The sequence below is a fragment of the Gymnoscopelus microlampas genome (assembly GCF_963454915.1).
Source record: "Gymnoscopelus microlampas genome assembly, chromosome: 15".
In the NCBI taxonomy this organism is placed as follows: domain Eukaryota; kingdom Metazoa; phylum Chordata; class Actinopteri; order Myctophiformes; family Myctophidae; genus Gymnoscopelus; species Gymnoscopelus microlampas.
Window position 1 is genome coordinate 33,840,000 of NC_139952.1, and position 22,796 is coordinate 33,862,795.

At 40.7% G+C, this 22,796-nt stretch overlaps 2 protein-coding genes across 2 annotated transcripts; one reads left to right on the forward strand and one right to left on the reverse strand.

Annotated features, from left to right (window-relative positions):
- Positions 1-11,245: 11,245 nt before the first annotated feature.
- LOC311061752 (uncharacterized protein) lies at positions 11,246-18,023 on the reverse strand (the record flags this gene model as incomplete). The annotated part of the gene is made up of 4 exons (XM_084080444.1): positions 11,246-11,651; positions 17,014-17,589; positions 17,722-17,872; positions 17,984-18,023. The coding sequence occupies 4 exons, from the start codon at positions 18,021-18,023 to the stop codon at positions 11,246-11,248; spliced, it is 1,173 nt and encodes a 390-aa protein (XP_083936570.1).
- A 2,777-nt stretch (positions 18,024-20,800) lies between these two features.
- On the forward strand, positions 20,801-22,475 carry LOC311061753 (uncharacterized protein; the record flags this gene model as incomplete). The annotated part of the gene is made up of 3 exons (XM_084080445.1): positions 20,801-20,840; positions 21,484-21,634; positions 21,896-22,475. The coding sequence occupies 3 exons, from the start codon at positions 20,801-20,803 to the stop codon at positions 22,473-22,475; spliced, it is 771 nt and encodes a 256-aa protein (XP_083936571.1).
- Between the last annotated feature and the right edge of the window lie 321 nt (positions 22,476-22,796).

Consider the following 22,796-nt stretch of genomic DNA (forward strand, 5'->3'; position numbering starts at 1 on the left):
CCTTAAACTAGCTGTAGTTTACAACCCTCGTAGACGTATTTACGATTCTGACGTCTTCAATCTACGAGAGTTGTAGGGTGCACCCCCCCATGGATTCGAGCACTTTCGGCACTTTACCCCGCGACACTCCAAACATGTTCAAATTGAAAATAAAAGGTGCTTACCGCAAAGCCCCAAATGTTAACTACCTTCGCGGGGTAGAAGTGATCCCCGTCGAGGTATATCTTTCAATAAAGAAGTCTTTTAATCCAGCTTGTGTCGGAATCTTCACTGTTCTTCTTTTGTTTTAAATGAGTTTGAACTGCGCATTAGCGATTTGGCGGTCGGGAGGTGTATTGCGAACTGCTTCTTCTTTTGTTTAAAATGAGTTTGAACTGCGCATTAGCGATTTGGCGGTCGGGAGGTGTATTGATACATTGTGTTTTCAATGCGCAATACACCTCCCGACCGCCAAATCGCTAATGCGCAGTTCAAACTCATTTAAAACAAAAGAAGAACAGTGAAGATTCCGACACAAGCTGGATTAAAATACTTCTTTATTGAAAGATATACCTCGACGGGGATCACTACTACCCCGCGAAGGTAGTTAACATTTGGGGCTTTGCGGTAAGCACCTTTTATTTTCAATTTGAACATGTTTGGAGTGTCGCGGGGTAAAGTGCCGAAAGTGCTCGAATCCATGTGGGGGTGCACCCTACAACTCTCGTAGATTGAAGACGTCAGAATCGTAAATACGTCTACGAGGGTTGTAAACTACAGCTAACCTTAAACAATGGCCTCAACCTGGCTGCTTTGCATAACAAGAGCTGGTAGCCTACCAGACACTCACAAATGTATCCTTATCTAGCTCTGGTCCATAGCGTTAGAAGGAGTTCTCCTTAACGCTATGGTACTTTAGATTCTTTCCCCTCGTACCGCGGTAGCGCAGCCTCTCGTCTGTAGTAAAATTTAAAAAAACGCTTTTGGTACTCACCAAAACAAAGACGGTTTAATGGAGTTGAAAGCCTATTCTATTAAGTGGGAACACTCTGAACCCCCACCTCACGTATAAAATACACTTTTTGGCCAGAAAAGAAAATATTTCACCGGAAGGAAGAATCTGGTCAATAGGAAAATTCCATTGACCAGATCTGTAGAGGGCACTGTGGAGTAACCAAAAACAGGTTTTAATTCCGGTGAAATATTTTCTTTTCTGTCCAAAAAGTGTATTTTAAACGTGAGGTGGGGGCTCAGGCTCACAGTGTTCCCATTTAGTAAAGTAGGCTTTCAACTCCATAAAACCGTCTTTGTTTTGGTGAGTAGCAAAAGGGTATTTTTTTTATTTTTTTTTACTTGTTTTAAAAAACACTGTTTTGAAAGCAATGTAAGTCTTAAAAAAAAGTAATTCAAGTAAAGACAAGTTGACTGATTATTTTAAGCACTTATGTGTGGGTGAATCTATGTAAAGGGCATTTATATAAAACTAAAAGGAAAATACAATAATTAATTAATTGAAACAAAAATAAAAACAACAAATTAACAATGCAACAAAATAATAAGAAATATAAATACATTAATAATCACATGTTGAATACAGTATTTCACATGCTTGCGCACGCACGTGCCCGCGTGCCCGCGCACGTGACGTCATAAAATAGAGTACCCATAGTTCAAAAATCCACAGCTCACCACTGCTCGGGACGCATTCATGTTATGAATGAAACTCTGAATTCACGGTCATTTCAAAAGCTTAACGTTATCGCTTCAATATGGTTGGGACATAACATGGAATTCTGTTGGATAATAACAGAGTAAATGTGAGGTACTTCCAATTGTCTATACTTTTACTTGTACTCTACTACATCTCAGAGGCAAACTACAATTATTTGAAAACTTTAGTTACTTTGCAGGTATAAAGTATTTATTACTTTATAAAACATAAATTAACCACTTTAGCCCTATTTTATACCTAGGCTATTTGAAAATAGCAGATCTACAAGCTCACAGACCCGCGACGCGTTGTGATCTTGTAGATCTGCTATTTTCAAACATTTTAGTACTTTTACTTTTGGTACTTTAAGCACATTTTCATACCAATACTTTTGCACTTTTACTCAAGTAAACTTCTAAATTGCAGTATTGATACTTTTACTTAAGTGAAACATTTGAGTACTTTTTCCACCACTGGAATTCACTTTATTTAAATGGATTTATGCCTGATTCAAACTTACTTTATACAGAATAGATTTTAAGATTTTATTGTTAACTTTTAAAGCTCTTAATGGCCTGGCACACAATATTTAACTGACCTGCTACAACCCCATGTGCCTGTCCGCCACCTAAGGTCCTCCGATGCAGCCCTACTAGATCTTCCCATGTCTAGGTTGGTGACCAAGGGTGATCGGGCCTTTGCCGTCAGGGCCCCTACACTCTGGGACAGCCTCCCATTGGACCTCAGGGTTGCTAGTTCCATCACCATTTAAAAAAAATTAAAGACTCATTTTTATAGAAAGGCTTTCTTAACCTCCTAAACAGTTGAAATTTGGTGCATCTATACTCACTGACACTGTTATGTGTTATTTTTTATTGTTGTAATTATCTATGATCTTCGATGCACTGTTTGATTTTATGTTGTTAAGCACTTTGTAACATTGTTTAAAAAGGTGCTTTATAAATAAAGTTTATTATTATTTATACATAGTAACTAAGCTAACTAAGGCTACTAGGTGTAAACATTTACTTTCTACAACATCAATATGTTAATCTTTTAAAGGGTCTACACCATGAATTTTAACTTTTTCTTCATTTTTGTGTGTTTTTGGTCTCCCCCACCTCTCTTCTGTTCCAACAAATACCCGACTTCGAGCATGCAGGCTTTCATAGGCTATCTGTGGTTTTCATGTAAATTGGTCTGAAAACAGTCCGTCAGATTTGTTCCCCCACCCTACGTCACGTCTGGGAACAATTCCTCCCGTTTTTCAGTTCTAACCAAAAAAAAAAAATCCACACAGAACCAGGACATGACATGCATACAAACTGGCTCAATAGCGCCCCGTGCCAAACAGGACAATTTGGTATTGCAGATGAAAGTGCTTTATAAGCCAGAGAGAAGTTAGTTGGAATGAGTATATCTGAGGCTTGATTTAGGCTCAAACCTTTTGAAAAACGTTTGAGGGACATAAACAATATGATATCAAATATTATTATTATTTTTTAAATTCATGGTGTAGCTCCTTTAAAGTACTGTATAGTTCAAAGCCATCTGTAACAGTGCAGCTGCATCTGAAGTCCCTTTCCGCACACCTTCTCGGAGGAAATGACACTCAGACATTTTACTGGGGTGGGACTTGAACCTGTGACTTTCTGCTTACCAGGTAGCCACTCTACCCATTCAGCTATGGCTGTCTCTTTAGTCACAGGTTCATGTCTTCATCACAAGGACCCCCAAATTGATATATATATATATGGCCGTGGACACCCATGTCAAAAGATGTAGTGCCAGGACCCCCCATAAGAAAGATTATAATATATATATTACTTGGAGGGAAAAAAAAGAGTGTTCCAAATTTGGCAAGATATTGGGTACACCTTAACCATTGTCAGAACCTGGACTTGAACTTGCAACCTCCCGTATCATAGGCAGGCACCATTACTGAGTGAGCCACTGAGCTTTTGTTTAACCCATGAAGATTGAAGACATCTCTTTCATTTTTACAGTTCTTCAGGCTATTCAAAAATAGCAGATCTACAAGCTCATAGCGCGGCACCGAGTGCCGCGCCACGAGCTCAGAGTAGATCTGCTATTTTTGTAAAATTGTGACGATCTGTGCAAATCTTTGAATATATATATATATATATATATATATATATATATTTTTTTTTTAAAGCGTTAGGATTTAGAAAACATTTTTTTAATCGGCTAGAACAGCCAAATAGAATAGATTCATCACAAAAAAGACAGAGGATTTTTTCCATAAACATTGAAACATCTAAGCTAAACTAAATAATTTTAACTGCATATTTTGATATGTATTTTGTTGCAGTAATTAAGGAAGTGAAGGGACAGTGGAAGTTACAGTGGTTGTTCTTTAATCTGAAGCATGTTTTAAACACCACACTTAAAAGCATTAAAGAAACATGTGGAAATGTGTGGAGGTGCCATAGGCAAGCGAGTTCTGACGTGGATACCTAGGCGACCTTGTAGAAGGCCAAAGCAGGTTCAAGTCCCGCCTAGGCACTGAAGCACATACTCATCGATGTACTCTGTTACCCCCGGTTTACGGGGATGCAGTACAGTGGGGCCGGGGAGCGGTTTAGCTCCCTGGTGTTTCCACACAGTAAAACTAGGTGGTTATGGCAAAAGAAATCACACCTATCTGAACTTTTATGTAACCAAGGTAACAATGACAATTAGGTGAGGTCACTTCCTGAACTGCACTCCTCCCACCTCACTGTTCTCCTCCACTGTTCTCCTCCACTGTTCTCCTCCCACCTCACTGTTCTCCTCCCACCTCACTGTTTGATGTGTGTGCTGCTGCTGCCGCCCTGTTGACTGCTGAGCGCTGACTGCTGACTGCTGAGCTTTTCTATAACTAAGCTTGTTTATTCACATTCACATTACTAGAGCCTGTTACACGGAGGCCTTGAAGAATGGGTACAGCGGTTTGTTGAAAACTAAACGGATGGTTATTGTTAAGTCAAGACTCAGAAAGGGAGCCTTGACCTAATGCTGAGAGCCTAGTGCCAATCCTCTTCCTACTGGCAATCCTCTTCCTACTGGCCCATGTATAGTCAAAACTACACCCCTGCTCTACACTACATTTCCCAAAATGCACCAGCAAAATGGCCGCTCATTACCTGATGGGAAGCACCTGAAAAGGAGTGGAGGTGCTCAATCATTATACAAACACACTTCAGAGAGAAGGAACTCCAAGTTCTACCAAAGAAGTTCAGCCCAAAGATGCCAATGGTTGGTGAACTGGTTTTATTTACTTTGTTTTGCAATACTGCTTATGTGTTTGAAAATGTGTTCATGTTTAACTGGTTAAGTTAAATTAAGGAACACATTGCAGCATTGTTGAAGGAACACATTGCAGCATTGTCCTCTTTTTGTGTTTGGAAAGAAAAGTATGAAATACGAAAGGATAATACAAAGTTAAAAAGGTTAAAATTCTGTTTATGATTTAAAACTACTAAAATGTAGAAAATTCATGAAATTACCATGTTATGGTTTATTTGAGTTAAGACTACTAAAATGTGGAATTCATGAATTTGCCATGTTTAACAAATGCTTAAAATGCTAAGTGAAAAATAGCCGATCTACAAGCTTGTGGGTCTACTATTTATCCTAAAATGTGTCTTTATTCCATTTAAAGGACTTAAGATGGTTATTCATTTTAAATGTTTAATTCGTTTAACATGTTTAATTCAAATGATTTACTTTAATAACTTGTTTAAGACATTGATTGGTTAAAGACACTTTTTGTTTGGTTTAAGGGCTTTAATTGTTTTAAAGCATTTATTGTTTTAAAGCAATTATTGTTTTAAAACATTTATTATTTGAAAACCCTAAGTTGTTTAATAAATACCCTAATTTGTTGTAAAACGGCAATGTTGTTAAACCTTGTTTTCTCTCTGTCTTTTAAGGTTTACAACCTGACTATGATTGACCAATCAATGAAAAGAAACCAACCAAAATGAAATGTAAGAGTTGGAAAAAATAAAGGAGTTGATTGAGTTTAAGACTGAGTTGTGTCCTTGTCTTGGGTTTGGAGCTGAACTGTGAAAGAACTTGACAGTTATTATTATGCTGCAGTGGTCACAGCACTAGCAGCAGCATTAGCTGCAGCAGCATCATCATCATCATCATCCAGGTAAAGTGCCCTTTATTTTCCACAGAAACGCCACTAAATCATTTAACATTCGTTTTTAGATCGACCTGGGATTGTACAATTGTGTGCTGGGCTGTCTGTAACCTGCAGCTTGGGCTTAAAACCATTAGACAATTGTAATGATTCAATTGTAATGATTCATAAACATGGTTATTCATATCTTTTCATTCATTTTAATGCAAGTATGCAATATGGTGTCAACATGGCAAACAAGCGCTGGTAGTCGGTACGCCTGGTTTCTACTGGGAACAGGGTTCGATTCCCTGCAGCGCTGTGCTTACTGTTTCACCTTTGTCCTGTTGTGTATGTTTACATTAAATGTTAGCACTCAATTCATTGATTCATAATACCTGAATGCACTTTTTATGCAAAGCTGTTCATGTGAAAGATGGTTGCATATTAGTTGGGTCATCTGTGGCACTTCCGTGACCGTGGAGAGCGAAGGTCCGTTTCTCAATGGATTTGTCATCTAGGAGGGTTATTAAACAAATTTAGCCGGGGTGTATTTTTAAAAGGGGCGGGGACATTTTTTGAGAGACCAAAATCCAAAATGGCGACCGTGAAAATGAACTTTTTAATGGTTTGACCTACAAAGATGCACAATACATGGTTTCAGAGCTTATTTTGGTCAAGGAATACATATTTGGTGTTTATATAATGATTTGACCTATTGTTGACCTTCAAATGCAAGATGGCTGCCAATTATGAGCTCCAAAAGGTTTTTCTTTCAAAATCGTCACAGAGCCTTCTTATTAGGCTCTAATGAAAGCTCTGCTCATGATGAGTTGAATAATATACAGTATAAGTACACATAAGTCATCTCTGAGGTCAATACAGTCAATGTTTGTGTGTAAACAACAGTTACTGAGTTGCAGTTTCCCATTAAATAGTGTACAGTAGGCTACTGAGAATATGGTGTCCAGTTCATCCCTGGTAACTTGGGGCAACGGATAAATTGACTGATATCCTTAGTGATGCTTCCCTTTGCAGACTAACTTCTAGAAAAACAAGTTAAAACCACCAGGAAACCTGTAACTCTCAGCCAACAGCATAGCTCAACTGGTAGAGCGTCTGTCCAATAACATGACTTGACTTGAGTGGGTTCGATTCCCACTCGAGTCAAGTGTCCCCGGTAACTTGGGGCAGCGGATAAATTGACTGATATCCTTAGTGATGCTTCCCTTCGCAGACTAACTTCTAGAAAAACAAGTTAAACCCACCAGGAAACCTGTAACTCTCAGCCAACAGCATAGCTCAACTGGTAGAGCGTCTGTCCAATGACATGACTTGACTTGACTTGAGTGGGTTCGATTCCCACTCGAGTCAAGTGTCCCCGGTAACTTGGGGCAACGGATAAATTGACTAATATCATTAGTGATGGATAAATTGACTGATATCCTTAGTGATGCTTCCCTTTGCAGACTAACTTCTAGAAAAACAAGTTAAAACCACCAGGAAACCTGTAACTCTCAGCCTGGGATTTGAACATGGAACCTCTGTGCTGAGAGTCCAACCTTTAGACCACTACTCCATCTCTCCACCATGCCAAACAGGTCTCTTCGTGGTTTTGACTTGCTCTTTTGTATTTTGGCTTTGAAAATTTCAAAGTACAACAACACTGAAGTATGTGACGACTGGGATTTGAACATGGAACCTCTGTGCTGAGAGTCCAACCTTTAGACCACTACTCCATCTCTCCGCCATGCCGAACAGGTCTCTTCGTGGTTTTCACTTGCTCTTTTTTATTTTGGCCTTGAAAATGTCAAAGTACAACAACACCGAACTATGTGACGACTGGGATTTGAACACGGAATCTCTGTGCTGAGAGTCCAACCTTTAGACCACTATTCCATCTCTCCGCCATGCCGAACAGGTCTCTTCGTGCGGGTTTGAAACTGAAGTATATGACAACTGGGATTTGAACATGGAACCTCTGTGCTGAGAGTCCAACCTTTAGACCACTACTCCATCTCTCCACCATGCCAAACAGGTCTCTTCGTGGTTTTGACTTGCTCTTTTGTATTTTGGCCTTGAAAATTTCAAAGTACAACAACACTGAAGTATGTGACGACTGGGATTTGAACATGGAACCTCTGTGCTGAGAGTCCAACCTTTAGACCACTACTCCATCTCTCCGCCATGCCGAACAGGTCTCTTCGTGGTTTTCACTTGCTCTTTTGTATTTTGGCCTTGAAAATGTCAAAGTACAACAACACCGAAGTATGTGACGACTGGGATTTGAACACGGAATCTCTGTGCTGAGAGTCCAACCTTTAGACCACTACTCCATCTCTCCACCATGCTGAACAGGTCTCTTCATGGTTTTGACTTGTTTTTTTGTGTTTTGGCCATGAAAATTTCAAAGTACAATAACACCGAAGTATGTGACGACTGGGATTTGAACACGGAACCTCTGTGCTGAGAGTCCAACCTTTAGACCACTACTCCATCTCTCCGCCATGCTGAATAGGTCTCTTTGTGGTTTTGACTTGCTCTTTTGTATTTTGGCCTTGAAAATGTCAAAGTACAACAACACTGAAGTATGTGACGACTGTGATTTGAACATGGAACCTCTGTGCCGAGAGTCCAACCTTCAGACCCCTACTCCATCTCTCAACCATCCTAGACATGTCTCTTTGTGCTTTTGACTTGCTCTTTTGTATTTTGGCCATGAAAATAAACACACATTAATGTTATAATGTTGTGTTTGTTCACATGATACAGACAGCTAGCCTTATTAGCTCTAACAACAACAACACCCATCTAACAACCCACATGAAATAATGACACAATATTATTAAAAAAGTTCAGATAGGTGTGATATATTTTGCCATAACCACCTGGTTTTACTGTGTGGAAACACCGGGGAGCTAAACGCTCCCCGGCCCCACTGTACTGCATCCCCGTACACCGGGGGTAACAGAGTACATCGATGAGTATGTGCTTCAGTGCCTAGGCGGGACTTGAACCTGCTTTGGCCTTGTATACAAGGTCGCCTAGGTATCCACGCAGGAACTCGCTTGCCTATGGCACCTCCACACATGTCCACATGTTTCTGTAGTGCTTTTAAGTGTGGCGTTGAAAACATGCTTCAGATTAAAGAAGAACCACTGTAACCCCCACTGTCCCTTCACTTCATTAATTACTGTAACAAAATACTTATCAAAATATGCAGTTACAATGATTTAGTTTAGCTTAGATATTTCAATGTTTATGGGAAAAAAAACTTTTTGTGATGAATCTATTCTATTTGGCTGTTCCATAGTCACCTCAATAGCTCACTGTGAAAAGACGCTCTCTGCATGTCTTGAAGGACCTGGGTTCAAGTCCTACAAATAACAATTCTACATTTTGAAGAATCTTGACGTTTTAAACAAATCCTTATTATAGCCACCCCAGCACAATCTTTTCAGATGGAGGTCTGCGGCCAATACGTATCAATTTTAGTGATAGTTTTCACCTTTAATGCTAGATTTCTTCCACTACACAGGACTAGTATAGTATCCCTACTGGTGTAAGGGACAATAACATAGTATACAGTGAAATGGGTTCAATCTGAGCGTTTTTCATGGGCATCAAACTAAAGCTCAGTGGCTCACTGAGTAATACTGACTTATTTACTTAGGCCCATCGCTCCCAGTGGAGCATAGGCCATCTACGACTCTTCTCCATCCAACACGACTTTGGGCTGTCCTTTCTGCCTTCCCCCAGCTGGTTCCTTGTCTCTTGAGCTCCGCCTCAGTGTCCCGCCTCCAGGTGTTCTTAGGCCGCCCTCTCTTCCGCTTCCCCTGGGGATTCCAAGTCAGGGCCTGGCGTGTAGTGCTGGTTGTCGGTTTCCTCAAGGTGTGGACTATCCACCCCCACTTTCGTCTCAGGATCTGCTTCTCTACTGGTTCTTGTCTTCCTCTCAGCCATAGTTCCTCATTCTTAATTTTGTTTGGCCACCTGATCCCAAAGATGCGTTTCAGACAGCTGTTTATAAAAGTCTGTATCTTCTGCAATGTTCTTTTCGTCATTCTCCACGTCTCTGAACCGTAGAGAAGGACGGATTTTACATTTGAGTTGAAGAGCCGCACTTTGGTTGTCATGGCAATGTCCTTGGAGGACCAGATGTTCTTCAGAATGATGAAGGCTGCTCTGGCTTTGCCTACTCTGGCTGTGACGTCGCTGTCTGTGCCGCCCTGCCTATCTAAGATGCTGCCTAGGTAAGTGAATGAGTTGACTTCCTGTATGGGTTCCTCACCTACTGTGACTGTGTTGTTGGTAGAGGTGTTGATCATCATTAGGTTGGTTTTCTTCCTGTTTATTCTCAACCCGGTCTCAAGGGATGTATTTGCCAGCTTAGTTGTCTTGTCCTGCATCTGGTTGTAGTTGTGTGACAGGAGAGCCAGGTCATCAGCAAAGTCGAGGTCATCCAGTTGTGTCCATAGGGTCCACTGTATTCCGTTCTTCGTTCCTTTTGTGGTGGTCTTCATAATCCAGTCTATGACTAGGAGGAAGAGGAAGGGTGATAGAAGGCATCCCTGACGCACACCGGTCTTGACCTCAAAACTCTCTGACAGTTGGCCTGCATGTAAAATTTTGCATGACGTTCCTTGATAGGTGTTTTGAATCAGGGTGATGATTTTCTCTGGGATACCGTAATGCCTCAACAGTTTCCACAGAGTCTCTCTATCCACGCTGTCAAAGGCTTTTTCATAGTCTATGAAGTTTATATATAATGGGGAGTTCCATTCGATGGATTGCTCGATGATGATGCGCAGGGTGGCGATCTGGTCCGTACAAGATCTGTTGCTCCGGAAGCCTGCCTGCTGGTCTCGAAGCATGGGATCAACTGCTGCATTCATTCTGTCCAGTATAATTCTGTTGAGAACTTTTCCCGGTACTGATAGAAGCATTATTCCTCTGTAGTTGTTGCAGTTGGTGAGATCTCCCTTTTTTGGTAGTTTGATAATGATCCCATCTTTCCATTCTTCTGGAATCTTTTCTTCCACCCAGATCTTGGTGAAGAGGCTATGGAGCATGTCCACCGCAGTCTTCAAGTCGGCCTTGATGGCTTCTGCTGCTATTCCATCTGGCCCTGCAGATTTTCCGTCCTTTGTTGAGAGGATAGCTTTTCTGATCTCCGCTTTGCTGGGTTTATCAAAGTTTATTGGAAGTGTTCTCTCCGCTGGTGTAATGTCCGCTGGCTCTGTCGGGGCTGGTTGGTTCAGTAGTTCTTTGGAATGTTCGGCCCATCTTCTCCGCTGCTCCTCGGTTGTTGTGAGTGGGTTTCCCTGTTTGTCTTTTACCGGTTTGTCTGTCTGTTGGAACTTGCCTGCTAACTTCCTTGTGATCATATAGAGGTCTTTCAAGTTGCCTTGCCCTGCCGCTGTTTATGCTTGTTTGGCTAGGTTGTCTATGTGATCTCTTTTATCCTTCTTAATGCTATTCTTCACCTCTTTATTGGCTTGGGTGTATTCTTCCTGTGCCCTTACTTTTGCTGATCTTGTTTTGCTTGTGTTCAGTTTCTCTTTCCTCTCCTTTCTTTCCTTCAGTTTCTGGAGTGTTTCCATTGAGACCCATTCCTTGTGTTTTGTCTTCTGTTTTCCCAATATTTCTTTGCAGGTGTCCAGCCACAACGTTTTTGAGTGCTGCCATTGAGTCTCTATGTCCGCATCTGTGTCTTCATCCTGTTCCTGTAGTTGCTGGTATCTGTTGGAAAGGCTGATCTGGAATCTGCTCTGTATTTCTTTGTTCCTAAGAAGTCCGACGTCATATCTGGTCACTGAGTAATGGTACCTACTTAAAGAACGGGAGATTACAAGTTCAAGTCCCGGTTCTGACAATGTGTTAAGGTGTATCCAACAACTTGACAATGTCTTTGGAACACTTTCTTTTTCTTTTAAGTTTTAAATATAAATCTTTCATATGGGAGGTCCTGGCACTACATCTTTTCACATGGTCGTCCACGGCCATATACATATCAATTTGGGGGTCCTTGTCATGAATATGTTTGAGAACCACTGTATGTACAGAGATAGCCATAGCTGAATGGGTAGAGTGGCTGTCTGGTAAGCGGAAAGTCACAGGTTCAAGACCCACCCCAGCAGTATGTCTGGGTGTCAATTCCTCTGAGAAGGTGTAGGGAAAGGGACTTTAGATGCAGCTGCACTGTTGCAGATGGCTTTGAACTATACAGTACATTAACACACAAGCATATTGTGGTTGAAAAAAAGTAAATATTTACACCTAGTATAGCCTGAGTTAACTTAGTTACTAAGGTTGAATCAGGCTTAACTCCATTTTAACCATTTATTTTGTGGGACCAGGAGAATCCTAACTTTTCTAAATCTATTCTTATATACTTGTGGGGACATTACCTTACATGTATCTATTGATTATTACCTGGAGACATTCAGGTTCAAAACAAGAGATTTTTCCTGTGCTGCATCATATTTTACACAGGGTTCTGGCACAGGGACGTCAGGCCCATTCCACCCAACATTTCAGGTCAACATACAACAGGACATAAGGTGAATAGCACCGCAGGGGCTTGAACCCTGTCCCGGTAAACCAGGAGTACCGTCTACCAGCGTCTGTTTGCTGTTTAACACCATGATCTTCCTTGCATGTGAATAAAGTTTTTACATCACAGAACATTCTCTCTGCATCTGTGTAAAGGGTCCTAGGTTTAAGTCCCACAAATAACGATCCATCATTTTGAAGAATCTTGACGTTTTAAACAAGTCCTTATTGTGGCCTATCCACCTGTTTCCGCGGGAATTTACTGGGGCAAGAATCTGGTGTGGGAAACATCCTGCGGATGGACCAGAAGTAGGAAGTAGCGGCTCAGTGTGTTTACATTTGCCAGCAGAACGTAGCTGACAGCTGTAGCTTCACAGGTCGCAAAGCGATTATGACTCCAAGAACGTTTGTTAGTAAGTCTTTTATCTATGCTTTTCTCTCGCTTAACGTCTCAATTACATCACATCCGATGCGAAAAGAAGTTGTCTAAGAAACTTGAACTTAAAAAAAACCTCCCAAAGCTGTGTATGTATGTTCATTTCACTTCGTGGACAAGAGACCTACACGGGACAACCCATATCCAACGCTGCTGTTGGATGAGAGACCTCCAGAGGAGAGTATCGTTAGAGACATTTAACGGGTAAGATTAATTTCTACAAGGCATTAAAACAAATTTGACCTGGCCTGGTCCACGGCAGGGCTCATTGTGATTGTGTCGCAAGCGATTCAACCTATCGCAAACAAAAAGTTGCAACACAATTATGATCACAAACATAATGTGTCATTTGTAACCTCACACACACGCGCGCTGTGTGTGTGTGTGTGTGTGTGTGTGTGTGTGTGTGTGTGTGTGTGTGTGTGTGTGTGTGTGTGTGTGTGTGTGTGTGTGTGTCACACACCCACGCACAGCACTACTAGTCTTTTTTTTCTTCTCCACGCACCTTGACAAAATAATGGCCTATTTCTAGAAGCAAGCAACTCTTTTGACAAAAATATAATTTCCCAAAAAGAATGATGTAGGCCATTATTTTAGGAAGGTGACGGTATAACCTAAAGTCCAAAAAGAAAAACAAGCATTTTTTAAAGACAAAAAAACTATAATATGTTATAATCATATGTTTAATTCAGTGCCTTGAGCATGGTGGTGTGTTAAACATGTACAATTACATCTGTCTCAATCGATAACAACTACTGCACTAAATATGTCTGTACCCGCAGACTACGAGCCAGTTGCAATGGAGGCTTCAGAGGAGCCAAATCCCGTGGCAAAGAGCTCACATGATGTCCAGACACAGTGGTCAGACCCAGGAATGGAGGACCACATCTATCCCAAAGCTCCACCTGCCAGGACATCTAGCGTGCTGCCTGAACCATCCCCTGAGAGCTCACAGTCTGTTGCAGAGTATCTCCTAAAACATGATGAAGACTGTCTTCTCTACACAGGGATTCCTCTACTTGAATTCAACACTCTTGTGTCATGCTTACAAAGCTTTGTCCGCACATCAACAATGCTTGTTTTAGATGGACCAAGGACCTCAACAGAAACAAGTCCGCAAGGACTTTTTTGGTCAGACCTTTTAGACAAAAGCATCTGAAATGTACATAATGACTCCAGATGGCGCAGTTACAACTAGATATTTCACAGTATTACAAGCATAGTAGTGACTGTAAGATTCAGTTCTTGAGTCCAGATATTTTGCTTTCTGCAAAACATTTTCTGTACAATTCAATTACACAAGTAGTGTTTGGAAAATTCTCCAGGAAAACCTGTGGCATAGTAGCTTTTATGGTTTCACGAGGCAGCCATGGAATCAGATCCTTAGTGTGCTCAGCAATTACATCTATCCAGAATGACAATGTTTTACCAGCCTGACTATGTGACCTGACTAAGTGTTTTGCCGAATCAAGTTTCATTAATGTCATTAAAAATTGATTCTTTGATTGATTGAAATTCTTATTAGGCAAAAGAATGTAAAACAACACAGTTACATTTATAATACCTATGGTGGGAAATGTAGCGACACATTCATAACCGAAAACTCTGTGCCCATTAATATTGTCCCTAAAATGGACAAAATACTTAATTCAACTTGATTATCTCATTGGAAATTAGACAATACTGTTTCTGGATTATCTCATTAGAAATTACATAAGCATTTATTCAGGCCTCTTAAAACAGAAATACATAAAATACAATTAACAGTGATGTGATTGTGATCTAAATTGTGTCTATTTGCTTTACATTAACTCTCCTCTCAGATTTACAAGGGCAGCACAAAACATGAAAGATGATTTGTGTCCTAGGACAAATGCATTGATGAAAGATTTCGCACTGTGTTTGTGTACTGTACAGTAGTTTTATGTGTGTGTGTGTGTGTGTGTGTGTGTGACAGAGTGTGCTCAGGTCTGAATCATGTAGGCTTGGGCTTGCCTGGCCCTGCCTTTTAACATCGGCTCTGCAACTGAGCTGAACTGAGCTAACTGACCATCTGTCTGGAGGTGACTTGAAGTACTGTACTTAAGTACAAATTTGAGGAATCTTTACTTTACTGGAGTATTTTCAATTTGCAGTACTTGTACGTCTAGGCCACTACATCTAAGAGGCAAATATTGTACTTTTTACTCCACTATAATTATTTGAAAACTTGAGTTACTAGTTACTTTGTAGATTTTCATCATTACAAATCATGCATTAAACACTTTACCCCATACTTCGGCTATTTGAAAATAGCAGACCTACAAGCTTTCGTTGTGAGCTTGTAGATCGGCTATTTTCAAAATGCTTTTTAACATTTTGAAGACTTGTGAAATGGGACATTTTGTATAATGAGTACTTTTACTTGGTTACTTAGTATTGGTTACTTAGTAACCAAGTAAAAAAAGCAGATATACAAGCTCATAGCGCGGCACCGAGTGCCGCACTATGAGCTTGTATATCCGCTAATTTTGAAAAATCATGAAAATGTGTGCAAATCTTTGAATATATATCTCTGCTGTCCGGCAGCAACCAGCTAACTCCAAAATGTTCATTTTTCAGGAAATGACAAAAACAAAAAAAAGTGGAGTTAGGAGGTTTTGTTCATCATTGATTAGAACAGCTAAATGGACCTCCAAGCTCACAATGAGGTTGGAGGTCAAAAGGGGGTGGAGCCTGGAGTCAGCTAAACCAGCTAACTCCACCCCCCTATGGTGAACTTAGCTGGTTTAGCAGAAAGTTTTAGGTTCCAATGGAGTTAGATGGTTTTGTCAGAAGCACTTTTTAATACTTTTCATTGGTTCAATACTTTTTTAATCAACACACAGACGTAAAGGGTGTTCAATGGCCCTGATTTATGGAAATAAAATGCAAAAGCGGAAAAATGGAGTTAGCTGGTTCCTGCCGGACAGCAACGAGTATTATTTTAAAGCAAATTCTTAACTCAAATCTTTGCTCAATGAAACACACCTACTATTAATGACAATACCTTTGGTTTCAGCTGTGATACCCATAACCATAAACATGGCTCCTTTGTAAAGGGTTTATCGGAAGGCAGATATCAAAAAATAATTCAAATTCAAATCAACCCATTTCCCAGACCAAATGCAGTGATATTTCAAAATACCGAATGCAGTGATATCTTGAAACAAGGAAATAATGTGATTTTGAAACAAGTTGAACTCATGAAAGTGTTTCAAACTGCTGACATATTTTCACCTGTATAATAATGATCCAATATTGTTGAAACCACTTCTTAAGATGAACTTATTTTGCATATTTGCACATTATCTATGTAATATTTATTTACCTTGAAACAAGGGAATAATATTCTGTTGTTTCAAAATGTGATTTTGAAACAAGTTGAACTCATGAAAGTGTTTATTATTTAGCATATTTTGCAGTAACATATCAGATATTAGTCATCACTACTTTAAGTTTGCTTTTCATTTGATTTCTACTGTTTTGCTTTTATCTGTCTGTCTCGTCTTTCTGCTTCTGTTTTTGCAGCCTGTTGGCTCACTGGATCAGTAGTCACACTGTTGAATGTATAGTCTTTCATCTGAGCATGATATTCTAATAATACAATATTCTAAAATATGAGACTGGTAAAGAATGACACCAGAATGATGTAGTAAGTTACAGTATCTCTCTTGATCATTGCATTCTGTCACTTTCTCTTCTTCCCTTTGAGTCTCAATAAGTGCCTTTATATAATATCATTAGGGATAATTTGTATGTTGTCTTGTTTTAAGTAAATACTACATATTTCACCGGAAAATCCTGAATTTTAATTTAACTCTGAGAGTTTAAAATCGGAAGGTTTTGCAGTATCACTTAACAGAGTCTTTTTGGGGGTCAGTTTCCCTCCTTGAAACTGATGATTGCTACTGTACTCGTAGACAACATACAGAATACATTTAACTTCTTTATTGATGCTTTATAGAAAACATTTGACACAGTAAACACTCACAGAAGTGGAGTAGATACATGCTGTCTGGCATTGTTATAAAATACAAATAAATTCCTCTTTTCAAGAGCATATAAATACTAATACACATGGGAGACTTTTTGCCTCTACCATTTGTTAAATACAATGGGGAAAATGACCTTTTGGTGAGCAAATTCTGTCTGACACAGAAAAGCTGTTAATCCATTTACAGGGCCATTTTAGTGAAGGACCTCCAAAGAGCAGTCAGCTGCTCCTTCACGTTCTGGGCTTTGATGTCCAGAGTCCTCCTAAGCTCTTCTCCGTAGGGGACCAGGTTCTGCTGGAGCTCCTGGGTTTTCTGGGCCAGCTGGCTCTGGAAGACCTCAGTCAGGGGGATCATACCCCTCTGGAACTCCTCCAGGCTCTGGTCAATCTTCTCCTTGATTTCCTCGCCATAGGGAACCATCTGGGTCTTCAGCTCTGTCATGCTCTTGTCCAGGCTGGCCTTCAACTGTTCAGTCTTCTGGAGAAGAGTGGCCCTCAGGGCGTCTGGGTCCATGGCCTCAGCATAGGGGGTCACTTCTCTCCCCAGCTCCTCCACCTGCCTCTGGAGGTCTCTGCTCAGCTCCGTTGCGTAGGGCTGCAGCTGGGCGCTCATGGCATTGAGCTCAGTCTCAACACGGGTCTTCAGTTGCTCGGCCTCCTGGGAAAGCTTTGTTACGAGGTCCTTGGTCAGGGGAGCCACCTGGTCACGCAGGACAACGGTGAGCTTGTCGACAACATCGGTGCTCTCAGAGATGAGGGTGCTGTGGACACAGATGTGACAATTTGAATGCTGGATCGCTAGGTTTCACAATGTTCTTCATTGAATCAAACTCTCATCATCATCAGAATGCAAGTTACAGCATTTGTATAATGGCTGAAGACTTGAGACTTACTTGACTTCCTGTCCCAGCTCAGACTGTTTGATCTTTTCCAGAGAATCCTCGGCAGTGAATGTCACCTTGGAAACATAGTCCCAGAATGCATCTTTCACCATGTTGAGCTGTTGCTTGGGTTTGTTCTGCCAGACAATATCGGCATTGCAATCTGCTAAAGAGATGGTTCACATACAGTATATAGAGAATATAATTTACTGTACATTTATGACATGCATTTGCTATACATGTACTGCTGGTTTAAACCTCCATCATCTCTTACCAGTGAACACGGCGAGGGCCAGCAGCACAAGGAACTTCATGATTGACACTGCAAATAAAAAGCAAAGAAAGATTTAATGCAATTCCAGATAGTATACGACACATAAAGACACAGCCTACTCTCAGCACTCTCTCTAGAGTCAAGGAGAGAACAGCGTGCGATAGAGGAGGATATGTATTCCTAGATGTCACTGCGGGATCTTCCCTACAGGGAGCTGTTAGTCAGTTCCCTTGAGTTGTTTAAATAATTACTAGAAAATGTCAGGAAAATGTCAGGAACATCCCGACACCTTTTAGTATCCTGACAACAAATAGATTTACCAATCATTTGACACTAACACTAATTCCTCATTTATACATACACGTAATCGTCACCTTTTTCAGTTGAGAATCAGTTCGAAGTATGAATTATCCTTTATGTAAGCACCATGACTCCTTGTCTCCAGCACATTAACATGATAAAATACATGGACAATAGGCTGAACCTTGAGGTAAATGGTGCATTTTATAGGGCCTTTATCCAAAGTGCCATACAATGTGGATTACATTCACCCATTCACACACTGACGGCAGAGGAAACCATGCAAGGCACCAACCTGCTCATCAGGAGCAGTTAGGGGATCAGTGTCTTGCTCAAGGACACTTTGACATGGAGCTGGGGATCAAACCGGGAAACCTCCGATTCCCAAGCAGGCACTCTACCCCCGAAGTCACTGCTGACAGCCATACAAAAAAATCATCAACATCCACTTTCATGTCTTACCTGTACAAGCCTGCAGCGTTGAGTGTGTGTTTTGGAGGACTGAGGATGAGTATATATAGGACGTACTGTATAGAGACACAGCTGCAGCAACATATGGGGACGAAGTCCAGCGGTCAGTGCCCTGCTGTAGCTCTGCCTTACTTCCACATCATAATCACTACGCCACTGTTGGACTGTACAGGACAGTGTGTCAGGGTTATACACTGACGTCACTACAGTCTCATGAATAAGAAAAACAGACATATTATGTCATGCCATGTAGCCTACTCTACATGGCATTTTAACCACAGACGTGACATTACTTGTGATTCTTTTATTAAACATATTTTCTTTTTTTCCCCTTCATTTTATTGGTTCCAACTGTATCTGAAATGTTTAGTTTTATTACATTTTATTTCATGTGTGTGTGTGTGTGTGTGTGTGTGTGTGTGTGTGTGTGTGTGTGTGTGTGTGTGTGTATAATAATATATATAAAAAAGAATACACACACACACACACACACACACACACACACACACACACACACACACACACACACACACACACACACACACACACACACACACACACACACACACACACACACACACACACACCTATATACCTACACCTGTACCTATATACTCTGTACAGTTCCCTCCTACATTTATACAAACTTTTGCATTTTACCAAAAAAAGATGAAGAAAGAACTACATTTTAAACAAATCCCCCTCTATAACAAAAGCTGATCATAACTTTGAAGAAAGTAGCAATATAATGTATCCTAATGTAGTAATATAAAATACACAATAAAAGTAAAAAGTATAATTTGATTGGTAGGTTATTTTGTTTTCAGTTCTATGCTGACACACAAACAGCACACTGTCTCGACTGAATCACTTTCAAGAGTTGGTGTGAACGTTGACACCTGCAACCTCAAATGCACTAACCCTATGTAACCTGCACTATTTAAAGCTCAGTGTTAGAACTCCCACGGGTGCATTTGAGTCCATTTCTACTCTCAGATTTAAATGAAGACTGAGCATGTCATTGTCTGAGAAGGACTTTGATCCAATAGTCTCATCTGACCCTGTGTGGAGGTTATCTGGGTGAAGTCTGGTTGCTGACCCACCCAGGGTCCTTAGTTGGTTTGTATCCTTAAACAGTGATTACCACTGGGACAAAGTGATAAGGTTAGAAACATTTAGGTTCAACATTTTTGAGAGACATCTCTGATAAGGCACTGCTGTTTTTAAATGTCATAGACATCTAGTGTGACCTTTTTTCCACCTGCAGGGGAAAGGGAGTGGGTTACAGCTGTCACACTTAGGAAAACAAGGAAAATGATATTAAAGATGATCCAAATCTTTATTTTTTTCATTGTCAATAAAGGTCAATATTGCGGTCATCTACATTGCAAATAATCCACACACGCCCACACTGTAATATCACAACTTCACAAGATGACTTAGAAACATGTTAGTACAAACTATTTATCTTATACAATTGACCCAGCATAGACCCCCTAAATGAAAAAATATGACTATTTTATTGCCCAGGTATGTTGGCACATACAAGGAATATGTCTCATACGTGGAATTGGGCTCATCTTTGTGGGCCACCTGCACAAATGCCAAAGCAGACATTTATAAGGTACAAGGTTGTATCTGACTAAGTAATACTTGGGTAACTGAAATGCTTGGTAGTAAGTGTTTCTACAAAAGTGATGTTGTTTGGAAAGCAGAGTAACTGAAAAGGGTGTTGAAGCATGCTGTATTTACATGATAAATTTCTAGGCACCAGAGGATATGACGTGGAGTGGCATAAGTGATAACACGTACAACAGGGCACACTACGGGGGACTTTGTCCATCAAAACAGCTATAAAAGTTCCACAGTGACACATGAGCCTCACAAACTGTGCCGGCACATAGACAAGGATAAGCAAGCATCCTTTATACAAGGTAAGACATTTTGTAATAATTCAGTCATGTCCATCAAACCATGAATACATGATTGCAAGTTAAACAGATTATTTAAGAAATGTTATTTCATCTTCCTCAGCCAACATCAATCATGAAGGTTTTCGTGGTCCTCGCACTTACTCTTTTCTCTGGTGAGTAAACATTTTGCATCAGGCAGCTTGCAGACATCTGTTAGTTATAGTAACTCAAATATAAATAAATCATATGACAAACTGTCACCTTCTTAAACTAAGGGCCTAAGTAATTTTTTGAAGTTTTTCAGAAAAAAGAAAAAACTGATCCAAAACAAAACTACACTGCTCAAAAAAATAAAGGGAACACTTTGATCCCTTAATTCTTTTGAGTTTTTTCATGAACTGTGTACATACTGCTAACGAAAAAACTCAAAAGAATTAAGGGATCAAAGTGTTCCCTTTATTTTTTTGAGCAGTATGATATTTCTTAATCGTTTCACCCAAAACGTTTATAACAAATTATGTTTAAATAGGATTAAACCTGATTTAGGCCAAATGATTTACTGATTTACTCCAGACTCCAGACTATTTTGGCCCACCTCACACTAGGGAGCCATACTAAAAGGGGAGGGAACAGCATGATCCTTTTCAATTAGGATATAGGCGATTTTACCAGAGGTGGCCAGTGTCATGAGGACTGACAAAAAATTACTTAGGCCTAGGCCATTAGTTTAAGAAGGTGACGAAGCAGTCAACTAAACTAACTAATGCAAATATAGTGCTGCGGTAACCTGTGGTAAATAATCTGTCTATTCTCCAGCTTGCAATGCCAACATCCTGTGGCAGCAGCAGCCCAAGGCCCAACTTGACATAGTGAAAGATGCATTCTGGGATTACGTGGCCAAGGTCACATTAACTGCTGAGGACTCTCTGGAGAAGATCAAACAGTCTGAGCTGGGACAGGAAATCAAGTAAGTCTCAACTTATAAAAGCAGCATGTAACACGGTCAACCTATAATTTTCACACAATATTCTCCAGACTCATTCCATATCTTTATATCAGTATTTCTTTGAGCAACAATGAACACACTACTCATCGCAAATGATCGTACCATTATTTATCAGCGCCTGAGAAAGCACTGCTGTGGACAGCTTATAGTAATACACTCAGCTACAGATTATGGTTATTTCATTCATGTACTAACATGGTACAATTGTCTGTCTCTGAACAGTTCTAGGATTTCTCAGAGTGCTGATGCCGTGAGCCAGTACGTTGTAACCCTGCGTCAGCAGGTGGCTCCCCTGAGTCAGGACCTCCTGACCAAGCTTTCCCAGGAGGCCGAGCAACTGAAGGCCCAGATGGAGGCAGAGCTCAACACCGTGAGCGCCCAGCTGCAGCCCTACACAGAGGAGCTGAGGGCAAACCTCCAGAGGCAGGTGGAGGAGCTGAGGAGAGATGTGACCCCCTACGCAGAGGCCATGAACCCAGAAGCCCTGAGAGCCACTCTGCTCCAGAAGACTGAGCAGCTGAAGGCCAGCCTGGACAAGAGCATGACGGAGCTGAAGACCCAGATGGTTCCCAACGCTGAGGAGTTGAAACAGAAGATGGACCAGAGCCTGGAGCAGTTCCAGAGAAGCATTGTTCCCCTGACCCAGAGCTTTCAGACCCAGCTGGCCCAGAAAACCCAAGAGATCCAGCAGAACCTGGCCCCCTATGGAGAGGAGCTGAGGGCCAACTTGGATGTCAATGCCCAGGACCTCAAGGATCAGCTGGCTGCTCTGGTGGAGTCCTTCACCAAGACCACCCAGTAAAAGAAAAGACTTCCCTGTCATCAATGACCAAAAATGTTTACATTTGAATGAATGAATGAATGACTTTGCACCCTGTATCATCCTGCAGCAACATCCGACAATTTTGTTTCTTTATTTATTGTATGTATGCTTGCCACCTGAAAATATTTTTGTTCATTAAAATGTTCCAGTCACGTTCATGATTTCCTGTGTCCCATCAATTAAATTTCATTCTCATATTACGTCATAAACAGTCAGATAGGAGGAAAAGATTGTTACTATTGAAATGAAACTAAAACTCACACACACAAAAAATATACAGGGTGCAGCAGGTTTCCTATC